This window comes from Heptranchias perlo, chromosome 20 (genome assembly GCF_035084215.1).
Source record: "Heptranchias perlo isolate sHepPer1 chromosome 20, sHepPer1.hap1, whole genome shotgun sequence".
Classification (NCBI taxonomy): domain Eukaryota; kingdom Metazoa; phylum Chordata; class Chondrichthyes; order Hexanchiformes; family Hexanchidae; genus Heptranchias; species Heptranchias perlo.
In genome coordinates, this window is record NC_090344.1 from 8242724 (window position 1) to 8256945 (window position 14222).

The following is a 14222-nucleotide window of genomic DNA, read 5'->3' on the forward strand; positions in this document are numbered from 1 at the left end:
TTAATCAACTAACAACTTTTTGTTTCAGGCTGACGGAAATCCTAACTTTTTTATGTATTCATTCACCAGGCAGAATATCGAAAGTTCAGAGGGGATGTGAAAGATGAAATAAGAGGGTCAAAGAGAGAGTATAAGAATAGACTGGAGGCCAACATAAAAGGGAATCCAAAAGTCTTCCACAGGCATGTAAACAGTAAACGGGTCGTCAGAGCCCTACTTTGATTCGTGACCATAAAGGAGATCTGCTCATGGAGGCAGAGTGGGTGGCTCAGGGACTAAATGAATACTTTGCATTTGTCTTTACCAAAGATGAAGATGCTGCCAGAGTCTCAGTTTAGGAAGATATAGTTGAGATACCAGATGGGCGAAACATTGATAAAAAAGAGGTACTTGAAAGGCTATCTGCACTTAAAGTAGATAAGTCACCCGATCCGGATGGGATGCATCTTAGGTTGCTGATAGAAGTAAGAGGGGAAATTGCAAAGGTACTGGCCATAATCATCCAAATATCCAAAGATACAGCAGTGGTGCAGAGGAGCGGAGAATTGCAAATGTTACACCCTTGTTCAAGAAAGAGTGCAAGGGTGAACCCAGCAACAAGAGGCCAGTCGGGTAACCTCAGTGTTGGGGAAACTTTTAGAAACGACAATCCGGGACAGAATTCACAATCACTTGGACGAGTGTGGATTGATTAGGGAAAGCCGGCACGGATTAGTTAAAGGCAAAACGAGTTTAACTAACCTGATGGAATATTTTGATGAGATAACAGAGAGGGTAGATGAAGGCAATGCAGTTGATACGGTGCATATGGACTTTAAAAAGGCATTTAATAAAGTGCCCCACTGTAGGCTTATCAGTAAGATTGCGGCCCATGGATAAAGGGGGCAATAGAAACATGGATACAGAATTGGCTGAGGGACATGAAACAGAAAGTAGTGGTGAGCGGTTGTTTTGTGGACTGGAGGGAGGTGTACAGTGTTGTTCCCCATGGGTTAGTGATGGGACCACTGCTTTTCTTCATATATATTAATGACTTGGACTTGGGTGTACTGGGCACAACTTCAAAATTTGCAGATGACACAAAATTTGCAATGGCGGTAAACACTGTGAAGGATAGTGATACACCTCAAGAGGCGATAGACAGACTGGCTGCATGGAGGACACACGGCAGATGAAATTTAACGCAGAAACATGCATAGTGATACATTTCGGTAGGAAGAACGAGGAGAGGCAATATAAATTAGAGGGCACAAATCCAAAAGGGGCACAGGTTCAGAGAGTTCTGGGGTTTATGTGCACAAATCTTTGAAGGTGGCAGAGCAGGTTGAGAAAGCCGTTAAAAATCATACGGGATCCTGGGCTTTATAAATAGAGGCATAGAGTAAAAAAGCATGGACGTTATGATGAACCTTTATCAAACACTGGTTTGGCCACAACTGGAGTATTGTGTCCAGTTCTGTGCACCGCAATTTCGGAAAAATGTGAAGGCCTTCGAGAGGGTGCAGAAGAGATTTACTGGAATGATTCCAGGGATGAGAGACTTTAGTTACTTGGATAGACTGGAGAAGTTGCGTTGTTCTCCTTGGAACAGAGACGGTTGCGAGGAGAATTAATCAAGGTATTCAAAATGATGATGGGTCCAGACAGAATAGATGGAGAGAAACTGTTCTCATTGGCAGAAGGGACAAGAAACAGAGGACATAGATTTCAGGTGACTGGCAAAAGAACCAAAGGTGAAATGAGGAAAAACTTCTTTACACAGCGAATGGTTCGGACCTGGAATGCACTGCCCGAGGGGGTGGTGGAGGCAGATTCAATCATGGCCTTCAAAGAGGAACTAGATAATTACTTGAAAGGAAATGAATTGCACGGCTTCGGGGAAACGGTGGGGGAGTGGGACGAGCTGGTTGCTGTTATATAGAGCCGAATGGCCTCCTTCCGTGCTGCAACCTTTCTCCGAAATCTATGATTTCATGGGAAGTGACCGTCGCTGGCAATGCCGCTGAAGTCCGTGTGCTGAAGGTTCTCACACAGTGCTGTTCGGCAGGGAGTTCTAGGATTTTGACCCAGCGTCACGTTAGCATGGTGTGTGACTTGGAGGGGAACGTGCAGGTGGTGTTGTTCCCATGCGCCTGCTGCTCTTGTCCTTCTAGCTGGTAGAGGTCGCGGGTTTGGGTGGTGCTGTCGAAGAAGCCTTGGCGAATTGCATTGCTGCAGTGCATCTTGTAGATGGTACACACTGCAGCCACGGTGCGCTGGAGGGAGTGAATGTTAAAGATGGTGGATGGGGTGCCAATTAATCGGGCTGCTTTGTCCTGGATGGTGCCTAGCTTCTTGATTGTTGTTGAAGATGCATTCGTCCAGGCATGTGGAGGGTATTCCATCACACTCCTGACTTGTGCCTTGTAGATGGTAGAAAGGTTTTGGAGAGTCATGAGCTGAGTCACTCGCCGTAGAATGCCCAGCCTCTGACCTGCTATTGTAGCCACAGTATTTAAGTTTTTTAATATATATTCGTTCATGGGATGTGGGCGTCGCTGGCGAGGCCAGCATTTGTTGCCCATCCCTAATCACCCTTGAGAAGGTGGTGGTGAGCCGCTTTCTTGAACCGCTGCAGTCCGTGTGGTGAAGGTTCTCCCACACTGCTGTTAGGTAGGGAGTTCCAGTATTTTCACCCAGCAGTGATGAAGGAACGGCGATATATTTCGAAGTCGGGATGGTGTGTGACTTGGAGGGGAACGTGCAGGTGGTATTGTTCCCATGTGCCTGCTGCCATTGTCATTCTTGGTGGAAAAGGTCGTAGGTTTGGGAGGTGCTGTCGAAGAAGCCTTGGCGAATTGCTGCAGTGCATCCCAAAGATTGTACACACTGCAGCCACTGTGGGTCGGTGGTGAAGGGAGTGAATGTTTAGTGTGGTGGATGGGTGCCAATCAAGCGGGCGGCTTTGTCCTGGATCGTGTCGAGCTTCTTGAGTGTTGTTGGAGCTCCACTCATGCAGGCCAATGGACAGTATTCCATCACACTCCTGACTTGTGCCTTGTATATGGGGAAAGGCTTTGGGAGTCAGGAGGTGAGTCGCTCGCCGCAGAATACTCAGCCTCTGACCTGCTCTTGTAGCCGCACTATTTATATGGATGGTCCAGTTAAGTTTCTGATCAATGGTGAACCCAGGATGTTGATGATGGGGGATTCGGCGATGGTAATGCCGTTTAATGTCAAGGGGAGGTGGTTCGACTATCTCTTGTTGGAGATGGTCATTGCCTGGCACTTGTCTGGCGCCAATGTTACTTGCCACTTATGAGCCCAAGCCTGGATGTTGTCGAGGTCTTGCTGAATGCGGGCTCGGACTGCTTCATTATTTGAGGGATTGCGAATGGAACTGAACACTGTGCAATCATCAGCGAACGTCACCATTTCTGACCTTATGATGGAGGGAAGGTCATTGATGAAGCAGCTGAAGATGGTTGGGCCTAATGCACTGCCCTGAAGAACTCCTGCAATAATGTCTTGGGGCTGAGATGATTGGCCTCCAACAACCACTACCATCTTCCTTTGTGCTAGGTATAAATCCAGCCACTCGAGAGTTTTCCCACTGATTCCCATTGACTTCAATTTTACGAGGGTTGCTTGGTGCCACACTCGGTCAAATGCTGCCTTGATATCAAGGGTCTGTAACTCTCACCTCACCTCTGGAATTCAGCTCTTTTGTCCATGTTTGGACCAAGGCTGTAATGAGTTCTGGAGCTGAGTGGTCCTGGCGGAACCCAAACGAGCATCGGTGAGCAGTTTATTGGTGAGTAAGTGCCGCTTGATAGCATTGTCGACGACACCTTCCAACACTTTGCTGATGATCGAGAGTAGACTAATGGGGCGGTAATCGGCCGGATTGGATTTGTCCTGCTTTTTTGGACAGGACATACCTGGGCAATTTTCCACATTGTCGGGTAGATGCCAGTCTTGTAGCTGTACTGGAACAGCTTGGCGAGAGGGGCGGCTCGTTATGGAGCACAAGACTTCAGCACGACAGCCGGGATGTTGTCCGGGCCCATCGCCTTTGCTGTATCCAGTGCACTCCAGCCGTTCCTTGTTATCACGTGGAGTGAATCGTGTTGGCTGAAGATTGGCTTCTGTGATTTTGGGGATATCGGAAGGAGGCCCAGATGTATCATCCACACGGCACTTCTGGCCGAAGATGGTTGCAACCGCTTCAGCCTTGTCTTTTGCACTCACGTGCTGGGCTCTGCCATCATTGAGGATCGGGAGGTTTACAGGGCCTCCTCCTCCCATGACTTGTTTAATTATCCACCACCATTCACGACTGGATGTGGCAGGATTGCAGAGCTTTGATCTGATCCGTTGGTTGTGGAATCGCTTAGCTCTGTCGATCGCATGTTGCTTCCGCTGTTTAGCATGCATGTAGTCCTGAGTTGTAGCTTCACCAGGTTCACACCTCATTATTTGGACGCCTGGTGTTGCTCCTGGCATGCTCTTCTGCACTCCTCATTGAACCAGGGTTGATCCACTGGCTTGTTGGTAATGGTAGAGTGAGGGATATGCTGATCCATGAGATAACAGATTGTGCTACTGCTGATGGCCCACAGCAACTCATGGATGCCCAGTTTTGAGCTGCTCGATCTGTTCTGCATCTACCCCATTCAGCACAATGGTAGTGTCACACAACACGTTGGATGGTATCCTCAGTGCGAAGACGGGACTTCGTCTCCATGAGGACTGTGCAGTGGTGTCATGGAACAGATGCATTTGCGACAGGTAGAATGGTGAGGACGAGGTCAAGTAAGTTTATCCCTCGTGTTGGTTCGCTCAACACCTAATGCAGGCCCAGTCTCGCAGCTATATTCTTCAGGACTCGACCAGCTCGGTCAGTAGTGGACATTGAAGTCTCCCACCCAGAGTACATTCTGTGCCCTTGCTATCCTCAGTGCTTCCTCCAAGTGGTGCTCAACATGGAGGATGACTAATATCATCAGCTGAGGGAGGACGGTGGCTGGTAATGAGCAGGAGGTTTCCTTGCCCATGTTTGACCTTATGCCATGAGTTTTCATGGGGTCCAGATTCAATGTTGATGACCACCCAGGGCCACTCCCTCCTGACTGTATATCACTGTACCGCCACCTCTGGTCGGATCTGTCCTGCCGGTGGGACAGGACATCCCCAGGGATGGTGATGGAAGTGTCTGGGACGTTGGCTGAAAAGCATGATTCTGTGAGCATGGCTATGTCAGGCTGTTGCTTGACTCGTCTGTGGGACAGCTCCCCCAATTTTGGCACAAGTCTCCAGATGTTCGTGAGGAGGACTTTGCGGGGTCAACTGGGCTTGTTTTGACCTTTGTCGTGTCCCGTGCCGAGTGGTCCGTCCGGTTTTATTCTTGTTATGACTTTTTTTTAAGCGAGATTTATACAGCTGAGTTGCTTGCTCGGCCATTTCAGAGGGCAATTAAGAATCAATCACATTGCTGTGGGTCTGGAGTCACATTTAGGCCAGACCGGGTAAGGACGGCAGGTTTCCTTCTTTGAAGGATATTCGTGAACCAGATGTGTTTTCACGACAATCCGGTAGTTTCATGGCAACCCATTACTGATACCAGTATTTTAATTCCAGATTTTATTTAATTAATTGAAATTAAATTCCTCAGCTGCCGTGGCGGGATTTGAACTTATGACTTGGAGATTATTCAGCCAGGACTGTGAGATTACTATTTCAGCAACACAACCACTCTGCTACCGTACCGTATCTGGACAACAACATATTGATTTCACTCTGTTTATTAATTAGTATTAAAAAACCCGCATTCCCACCGGTCACACGGAGATGGGGCCTATTTTTAATAAACTATTAAAGGTGACGTTGGGTCTAAAGAATAAAGGTGACTAAAAAAGCAACAAAAAAAAATAATGCGATTTGGTTCCAGTTTGGTTGTGATGAAGAAATAAAGGTGTCGTTGGACCCAGTCTCACCTTTATTTTTTTTATACAGTTCACATCATAATTTTACTGTGATTAATTTCAGTAGGTGTTAGACATTCACATGGTACAAGTTGTAAATCAAATTCAGCACCAACAATGGAAGAGTTAATGTCACGTGTGTACCAAGTAATTCTGTCTCACCTTTATTCTGCCATTAAAAACAGGCCCATCCGTGTGAGCCGTGCGAATGCGGGTTGATGTTCGGGAGCCCGTGGGCCACGGACTCTGCCTCATGCTGATTGGGACATTCCGTTACTGCGGGTTAAACAGCGCTGCGATAAAAAGGGGAAGTCGGCTTTCCATTATCACTTACTTAGGAGAGTTCGCTGGTTGTAATGGAGGAGTTGGGGATTCTTGTTTTGTTATTTGTTGTAATCTGTTCAGCTCAGCCGCCCTCTCTTCTTTTCCCCGCCGATAAATGTTGGTTGTCTCCTAAAAACCGCAAAGACTGCGGATTTCTGGGAATTGAAGCTAGTGAGTGTGTGCGGAGAGGCTGCTGCTTCGATGCGGGGAATCTGGATGCGCCGCCGTGTTTCTATTCACTGGACAATCTGCCAGGTGGGTGTATTCTTGGTCTGTCTATATTCTGGGCCAGGACTTTCCAGGGTCACCCGCCATCAAGCTGCACGCGGTTTCCCTGGACAGTTTCATCTCTTTCCTTCCTGTCCTACAACGCCAGTTGGAGATTCAAACTTTTCCAGTCCGGAGAGTGGAACCGCTGGTGGGATTGAGCTTCCAATCCCGCAGAGTAGATTTGATGGTGGGATTGGGGGTGCTGTTAATCAGATACAGAAAAGGCAATAGTTAATCGTCCTTTGACCCAGTATCTGCAGTTCGAATCATTCTACTGTTCGGTGACTTGGGATTCGCACTGAGTAAGGGCAGAGTGAATGAGCCCCGGCCCCTGCTGCCACTGGCTATTTGGATTTGATATTTAATTTCTATCGGAGATACAAGCAATTTAAATCCAACCATCGTGGTGATGAGCTATAGTTGGTCCACTGGTCTTCATTTGACAGATAATGGGACGGGATAGAAACTGAAACATGGATGGGGTTTGTCCCCCTCCCGGTAACAGTTCCCTTGACCCTCCCCGTGGGGCAACTAACCGCCTTTCATTGCCTCTCTTGCAGTCTGCACCAAGGATGGGCGGGTCCTGATCGCGATCTCCAAGGATTTGACGCTGCCTCCTGTAAACCTAACAACCCTCCATCTGAAGGATGGAGACGGAGCTGAGTGCAATCCGACCGTGGCCTCTGCAGACACCGTGCTTTTTCAGTTCGCAGTCACTGAATGTGCTGCTACTCAGCGGGTAGGTATTGCGGGCTGGGAGTCCCATCAATTGCTCAGTTCGGGACTGATGGTCTTTTCTCTTGTAGCTGGACGGGGTGAACATTCTGTATGAAACGGATGTGTTGGGTGAGTTTGAGATCTTGGATGGAGCTTTGGGATCGGTGACCCGGGACAGCCCTTTCAGGTGAGAATAGGAGCACGTTCAGCGGGTAGAGACAGTGAGGAGCTGAATTCTCCAGCCGTGTCCGTTCTCTTGCAGGCTCCATGTCCAGTGCAGTTACAAGGGAAGCCAGGAGTCTGATCTGCAGGTGAAGCCCAGAGTTTACACCCTTTCTCCACCACTGCCTGCCACTGAGGCCGGGATCCTGCTTCTGGAGCTGAGAATAGCGAGAGGTAACGAGTGCTCGCTGATGGCTAGTGTCCAACTTGAGGCTCTCTCCACATAGTGCCCACCCTTCATCTTTCTCTTTCCAGATGGTGGCTACCGGAGCTGGTACGTGGCCAGTGACTACCCGATCCAGAGTGTGCTCCGGGACCCCGTGTTTGTGGAGGTTCGTGTTCTGAACCGGAATGATCCGTCCCTTGTGCTGGTGCTCAATGACTGCTGGGCGACCCCCACCCCAGAGCCGTATTCAGGGATCCGATGGGACCTCCTGGTGGACAGGTAAGGGAGCGAGGGAGCTTGAGGCAGTGTGGGGATTGGGGAGGGTGCGACATCGGCGGGGATTAATACAGAAATCGTTACTGGAGTCCGAGTTAATGACGGGGGGAAATATTCCTTCGAAGTTGATATTGTGTTCCAGACGCTGGTGTAATAGGTTTGATGTAAACCTGTAACCGTGTTACTCCCCCTCTGTCTCTGTTCCAGGTGCCCCTTTGCTGGTGATAACTACAAAACCCGCCTCCTCCCGGTAACCGCTGCTTCCCATTTGCTGTTCCCAACTCACCATAATCGTTTTGTAGTCAGCACGTTCGCTTTCTGGGACCGAGTTTCGGCCCGAGCTCTGACCGGGGAGGTGAGTTTCCTTCAGTGCTTCTTTCGCGGTCACTTGGTATCACTTGTTCCCTGGCTCTTAATTAGTGAGTAGGCCCCCTGTTGGTCGGTTGACTGGAAGCATTAATCTCCTGACTGGTAACTGTGACTGACCGTACCGCACTGTCCCTTTGCAGGTTTATTTCCACTGCAGTGCTGAGGTTTGCTACCCTTCCACCCGAGAGAACTGCACTGCTCCCTGCAGCTCCAGTAAGTACCTGTGATCTGACCAGAAATTAATTCCTGGAGGGGTGGGTGTGGGACATCTGGACACGGGGCTCCCTCAGCAAGAGGCCGAACACTGAGAACAGGAGGAGTGTCCTGAATCTGGCGGTTCTGGGAACTTGCCCAGTTGCATTCGGTGCAGGTTTCCATTTAGAATGTCAATTTAGGGCAGCAGGTCTGAGCGCATCTTGCACCAGGTCAGTAATTGTGAAGGATGCTCTGATCCTTGAGCTGGAATGAATGAAGTATTTTTGGCTCTTGCTACTTGCCCGGATGCTGAGCTGCCTTACTTGCCGACCGCTTAAGAGCAGAATCCTCCCATTGTTGGCACGGGTGTGTTCCGCATCCGGTTCGGAACAGTTCACCCTTGGCATTGGAGAACGTTTAACCAGCATCTAATTGTCCTCTTTCTGACACTGGGAATTCAGGGTGCAACTGAAAGGATGTCCCGGGGCCGGACACCTGGCCAATTGCGGGTCAAAGTAATGCATCAAATAGTGTCTCCTTCACCAGGAGACCAGACTGGCCATTGTAGCGGCAGCAATTGCAAACTCTGCTCAGTTGGTGCGTCCTTCTGAGAATCGGTTTGGTGAGAACCAGATGCAATTATAGCCGGAATTCTAAACTCTGTCCGGTACCCAGGGCCCTGATGGTTTTTTGCATGAGGCCATCTGATTCAGGATTTGCAGACAACTGAAGAGTTAATTATTCACCATCAACTCTTGTCTCTTGTTCTCCTTCGCCCCCAGAGAGGCGAAGAAGCGCCGATAACCGGTCTGGGGCCTTGGTGACCGCTGACGGACCCATCCTTTTCCTGGAAGGTGAGGAGAGATTGGCTGCTCGTATCCGACAGGATGAGAAAGGTAAAGCAGGATGCTCCACCTGTCTCTCGTGATGGAGTGACTGGTGCCCATCTAAACCTGGCTTTTCCCCACAGATGCTGCTGTTGATTCCACCTCCCTTGTTCCCGGATTAGCGGTTGGGGTAGCGCTGCTCTCCGTGGCCCTGTTGGTCGGGACTGTTGCTTTGTGGAAAATGGAGCAGGGCCGCAGGGTGGGCTCCGAGTGCAGCTCCATGGAACTGTAGATGTGTCTGTTGGATAATAAACTCCTGTTATAGACGATTGCTGGTCTCGTTATCTTTCAAATGCTCGCTGGATTGTACTGTTTGCAGTGAGTTAATTTGGTATCTGGTTTGAGAATTGTTTTTGCAGCAAACAATCCCCCCCCCCCCCACCGAACGATTCGCATAGAGATCCAGGGCAAAGCTGTGGTGGGTTTGTAGCAAAATGGTGTCGGTCAGGAATGACTGGTTCATTTGCCTCGAACACTGGTCCTGGGCACATGTCGCCGGAATTGGCTCTTCCCTGACGGCATCGATTGACCAATTTGCCAAGCCTGGCGAGTGTTGGGCTCTCCTCGCATGACCACTGGCTGCTGGTCTCTCCGGATATCGAAACAGGAGAATAGACCAGATGAATGTGTGGCTGCAGGGATGGTGTCGGAGGGAGGGATTTAAATTCATGGGACATTGGGACCGTTCTGCAGAAGGTGGGACCTGTACAAGTGGGACGGGTTACATCGGAGCCGGACCAGGACCGATGTCCTCGCAGGGGAGTTTGCTCGTGCTGTTGGGGAAGGTTTAAACTGGAATGGCAGGGGGATGGGAACGTGAGCAGGGAGACAGGAGGGGAAAACAAGGATAGAAACAAGACAAAGGGAGGAAGCAATAGTGGCAGGCGGAGAAAACAAGAGCAAAAAACAAATAGGGCCATAGTGCAAAAAAAATACTAGATAACTAGCAATCTTCAAGACCAGTCTGAAGGCATTGTCTTAATGTGTGGAGCATTTGCAATAAGGTCGATGAATTAACAGCAAAGAGATTAATGGGTATGAACAAGTTATCATTATGGAGACATGGCTGTAGGGTGACCAAGGATAGGAACTGAACATCCAGGGGTAGTCAATATTTAGGAAGGACAGGCAAAAAGGGAAATTATGTGAGGTAGCGTTGTTAGTAAAGGAGGAAATCAACGCAATAGTGAGGAAGGATATTGGCTCAGAAAATCACGATGTGGAATCTGTATGGGTGGAGCTAAAATACCAAGGGGCAGAAAACGGTGGGGGTTGTCTATTGCCCCCCAAACAGTAGTGATGTAGGAGAGGGCATTAAACAGGAAATAGACGCATGCAAGTAGGGTACAACTGTAATCACGCTGACTTAATTTAACATGTAGTTTGGTCAAACCAAATTAGCAATAATACTGTGGGGAAGGAATTCCTGGAGTGCACATGATTGATTTCTAGACCAATACTTTGATGAACCAACTAGAGAACAGGCGATCCTAGATTGGGTATTGTGCGATGAGAAAGGATTGATTAACAATCCTTTGCGGGCTCCCTTAGAGAAGAGCGACCATAACATGATAGAATTCCTTATTTCAGATGGAGAGTGAAGTAGTTGAATCCGAAACTGGGGTCCTGGATCTAAATGAAGGAAATTATGAAAGTGTGAGTTGGCTAGGATGGATTGGGGAACTTCACAAAGGGATGACGGTGGATAGGCAATGGCTAATATTTAAAGAACATATGCAGGAATTACAACAATTATTGATTCCTGTCTGGCACAAAAGTAAAACAGGAATAGTGGCTTACAAAGAAATTAGGGATAGTATTTATCCAAAGAGGAGACATATAAAATTGCTAGACAAAGCAACAAGCCTGAGGATTGGAAGCAGTTTAAAATTCAGCAAAGGAGGACAGAGATTGACTAAGAGGAAAAAATTAGAGTATGAGAGTAAACAAGCAGGAACATAAAAACTGACTGTAAAAGTTTCTCTAAATGTCAAGAGAAAAAGATTAGTGAAGACAATTAAAAACATACTTTGGTTCTGTTCTCAAAGTCGGACACAAACAACCTTCCAGAAATGTGAGGAACCAAGTTTCTACTGAAGGAAACCAGTATTACTTTTAAAGAAAAAATGCTTGGGAAATTAATGGAGTTAAAGGCTGACAAAGCCCCAGGGCCTGATAATCTACATCCCAGAGTATCAAACGAAGTGGCCCTGGAAAGAGTGCATGCATTGGTGATCATCTTCCAAAATTCTATACTCTGGCACAATTCATACAGATTGGAGGGTTGCAAATGTAACCGCACTTTTTTTTTAAAAAGAGGGGGAGAAAAAACAGGGAATTAAAGACCAGTTAGCCTCACATCAGTAGTGGGGAAAATGCTCGAGTCTATTTTAAAAGATGTGATAACAGAACAATTAGAAGGCATTAATGGGATTTGATAAAGTCAGCATAGGTTTATGAAAGGGAAATCATGCTTCACAAATCTACTGGAGTTTTTTTGAGGATGTAACTAGCAGATTAGATCGGTGAGAACCAGTGGATGTGGTATACATGGATTTTCAGAAGGCCTTTGATATGGTCCCACAGAAGAGGACCGTGTGCAAAATTAAAGCACATGGGATTCGGGGAATGGACTGGCCTGGATTGAGAATTGGTTGACAGACTGGAAAGAGGGGGAATAAACTGGTCTTTTCCCGGGTGGCAGGCAGTGACTAGTGGGGAACGGCAGGGATCAGTGCTTGGGACACCAGCTATTCAAAATATATGTCAATGATTTGGATGAGGGAACGGAACGGAATGTAACATTTCCAAGTTTGCAGACGACGCAAAGCTGGGGTGGAATGCGAGCTGTGAGGAGGATGCAAAGAGGGTCCAATGTGATTTCGACAAGTTGGGTGAGTGGGCAAGAACATGGCAGATGCAGTATAACGTGGATAAATGTGAGGTTATCTACTTTTTTTGTCAAAACAGAAAGGCAGTTTATTATCTGAATGGTGATAGATTGGGAAAATGGGGAGGTGCAACGAGACCTGGGTGTCCTTGTACACCAGTCGCTGAAAGCGAGCATTCAGATGCAGCAAGCAGTTGGGAAGGCGAATGGTATGTTGGCGTTCAGTGCAAGAGGATTTGAGCAGAGGAACAGGGAATGTCTTACTGCAGTTGTACGGGGCCTTGGTGAGACCCCATCTGGAGTATTGTGTGCAGTTTTGGTCTCCTTATCTGAGGAAAGATGTCATTGCCAAGGAGGGAGTGCAACGAAGGTTTTGCAGTCTTGTTCCGAGGATGGCAGGACTGACGTATGAGGAGAGATTGGGTCGACCAGGCCTATATTCGCTCGAGTTTAGAAGAATGAGGGGTGATCTCATCGAAACATATAAAATTCTAACAGGACGAGACAGACTAGATGCAGGGAGGATGTTCCCGGTGGCTGGGAGTCCAGAACCATGGGTCACAGTCTCAGGATACGGGGGATGTCATTTAGAACCGAGATGAGGAGAAATTTATTCACTCAGTGGGTGGTGAACCTGTGGAATTCACTACCACAGAAGGCAGTGGAGGCCAAGTCATTAGACTTATTCAATAAGCAGATAGATATATTTCTTAATGCTCAAGGGATATGGGGAAAAAGCGGGAACAGGGTACTGAATTAGACGATCAGCCATGATCATTTTGAATGGCAGAGCAGAATGATCGACTCTTGCTTTTATTTTCTATGACATTGACAAAGATAAAACAGTCTGAACCCCCAACAGAATGTGTAGCACAGATATTAATGAGGAAGTGAGAAGCGTGCCCGTGAATTGGCTCCGTGGCTTAGTTGCTTAAAGAACTCCGTTCACAGATTCAACTCCCCGTGGAGCATTTGTGGAATTTATGATGTTCAGTGAATTTGACCAGCAAAAGCATCGTGCGGTGTTTGTACTTTGTTCGGGGTCCAATACGGAACTGCTCAGAATATCTCTTCAAAATGCCCTTTTATTTTGCAGACAGACCCCTCAGAGAATGTGAGCGTAACACGTTAATGGAAGGACACGTTCTTGTTTCTGGGCTCGTTGAGGTCGGGGTATAATTCTCGATTCGAGGTCCATATCCCGTAGAATCCCCAATTTAGCCCTTGACTTTTTATCTTTAGTGGCGGTTCAGACTTTTGCAAAGAGGGAAAAGAAATCCCCAAATCACTCCACCTCAATCTCAAACGCTTTCAGAAGAAGTTCATTTCAAACAATCAGGACCTAAAAGGCACCTCAATGACTTCCACTTTCATTGAACGAGCTTTGCTTGCAATTGCATTCGACCTTGAAACCGCTCTGGGCTTTCATCTCACTGAAGCAGAGTCTGGCCGCTTTGTATCTGTGAGCATGTCACTGACGAGGTTCGCTTTAACATTGGTCTCTATCAATTTTTAAAATTTCACCAAGCCTCAAGGAAAAGAAACAGAGAATCGAACTGTCCCTGTAAGTGATGAATTGAAGGGATTGGTGCTCCAAGCAGATCTGAAAAGTGCGCAGTGCAGGCGCTCAGGCATTCCAAATCCACCCTCTCGCCACTCGGCGATCTCATTGACTGAGCTTTCCACTGGTCTTGTGTCACCGCGCTGAAATCGAACACGTTTCTCTGAACTTCACAGTTGCTGTTTCCGGAGTGAAGACCAGCTCGTTGGTTGAAGCTTGCAGGAGTAAAAATCCAGTCATTTTGGAGAAGTAAACTGACAATAGACAACTGTTATATTGGTGGCTGCAATCTCATAGTTTCGCTCAGTGAATTGCTGGTTTAGCAGGTGACCTCTTTGTATGTTTCGGTGGTGCTCTCATTTAGCGAGAAAGTTTGATGGTT

The 14222-nt window shown here is 47.7% G+C and overlaps 1 protein-coding gene across 1 annotated transcript; it reads left to right on the forward strand.

Annotated features, from left to right (window-relative positions):
* Window positions 1–6306: 6306 nt before the first annotated feature.
* On the forward strand, window positions 6307–9658 carry LOC137336064 (zona pellucida sperm-binding protein 4-like). Its single transcript, XM_068001562.1, has 9 exons — window positions 6307–6542; window positions 7118–7296; window positions 7364–7461; window positions 7537–7670; window positions 7752–7941; window positions 8146–8293; window positions 8448–8520; window positions 9285–9398; window positions 9473–9658. Exons 1-9 carry the CDS (start codon window positions 6320–6322, stop codon window positions 9619–9621), a joined length of 1308 nt encoding a protein of 435 aa, XP_067857663.1. The 5' UTR covers window positions 6307–6319; the 3' UTR covers window positions 9622–9658.
* Window positions 9659–14222: the final 4564 nt, after the last annotated feature.

Coding starts and splice junctions, on each gene's coding strand:
- LOC137336064 (XM_068001562.1), top strand. CDS start 6,320: ATGGAGGAGTTGGGGATTCTTGTTTTGTTATTTGTTGTAATCTGTTCA. Junction 7,297..7,363: donor AATGTGCTGCTACTCAGCGG/GTAGGTATTGCG, acceptor TTTCTCTTGTAG/CTGGACGGGGTGAACATTCT. Junction 7,671..7,751: donor GGAGCTGAGAATAGCGAGAG/GTAACGAGTGCT, acceptor TTCTCTTTCCAG/ATGGTGGCTACCGGAGCTGG.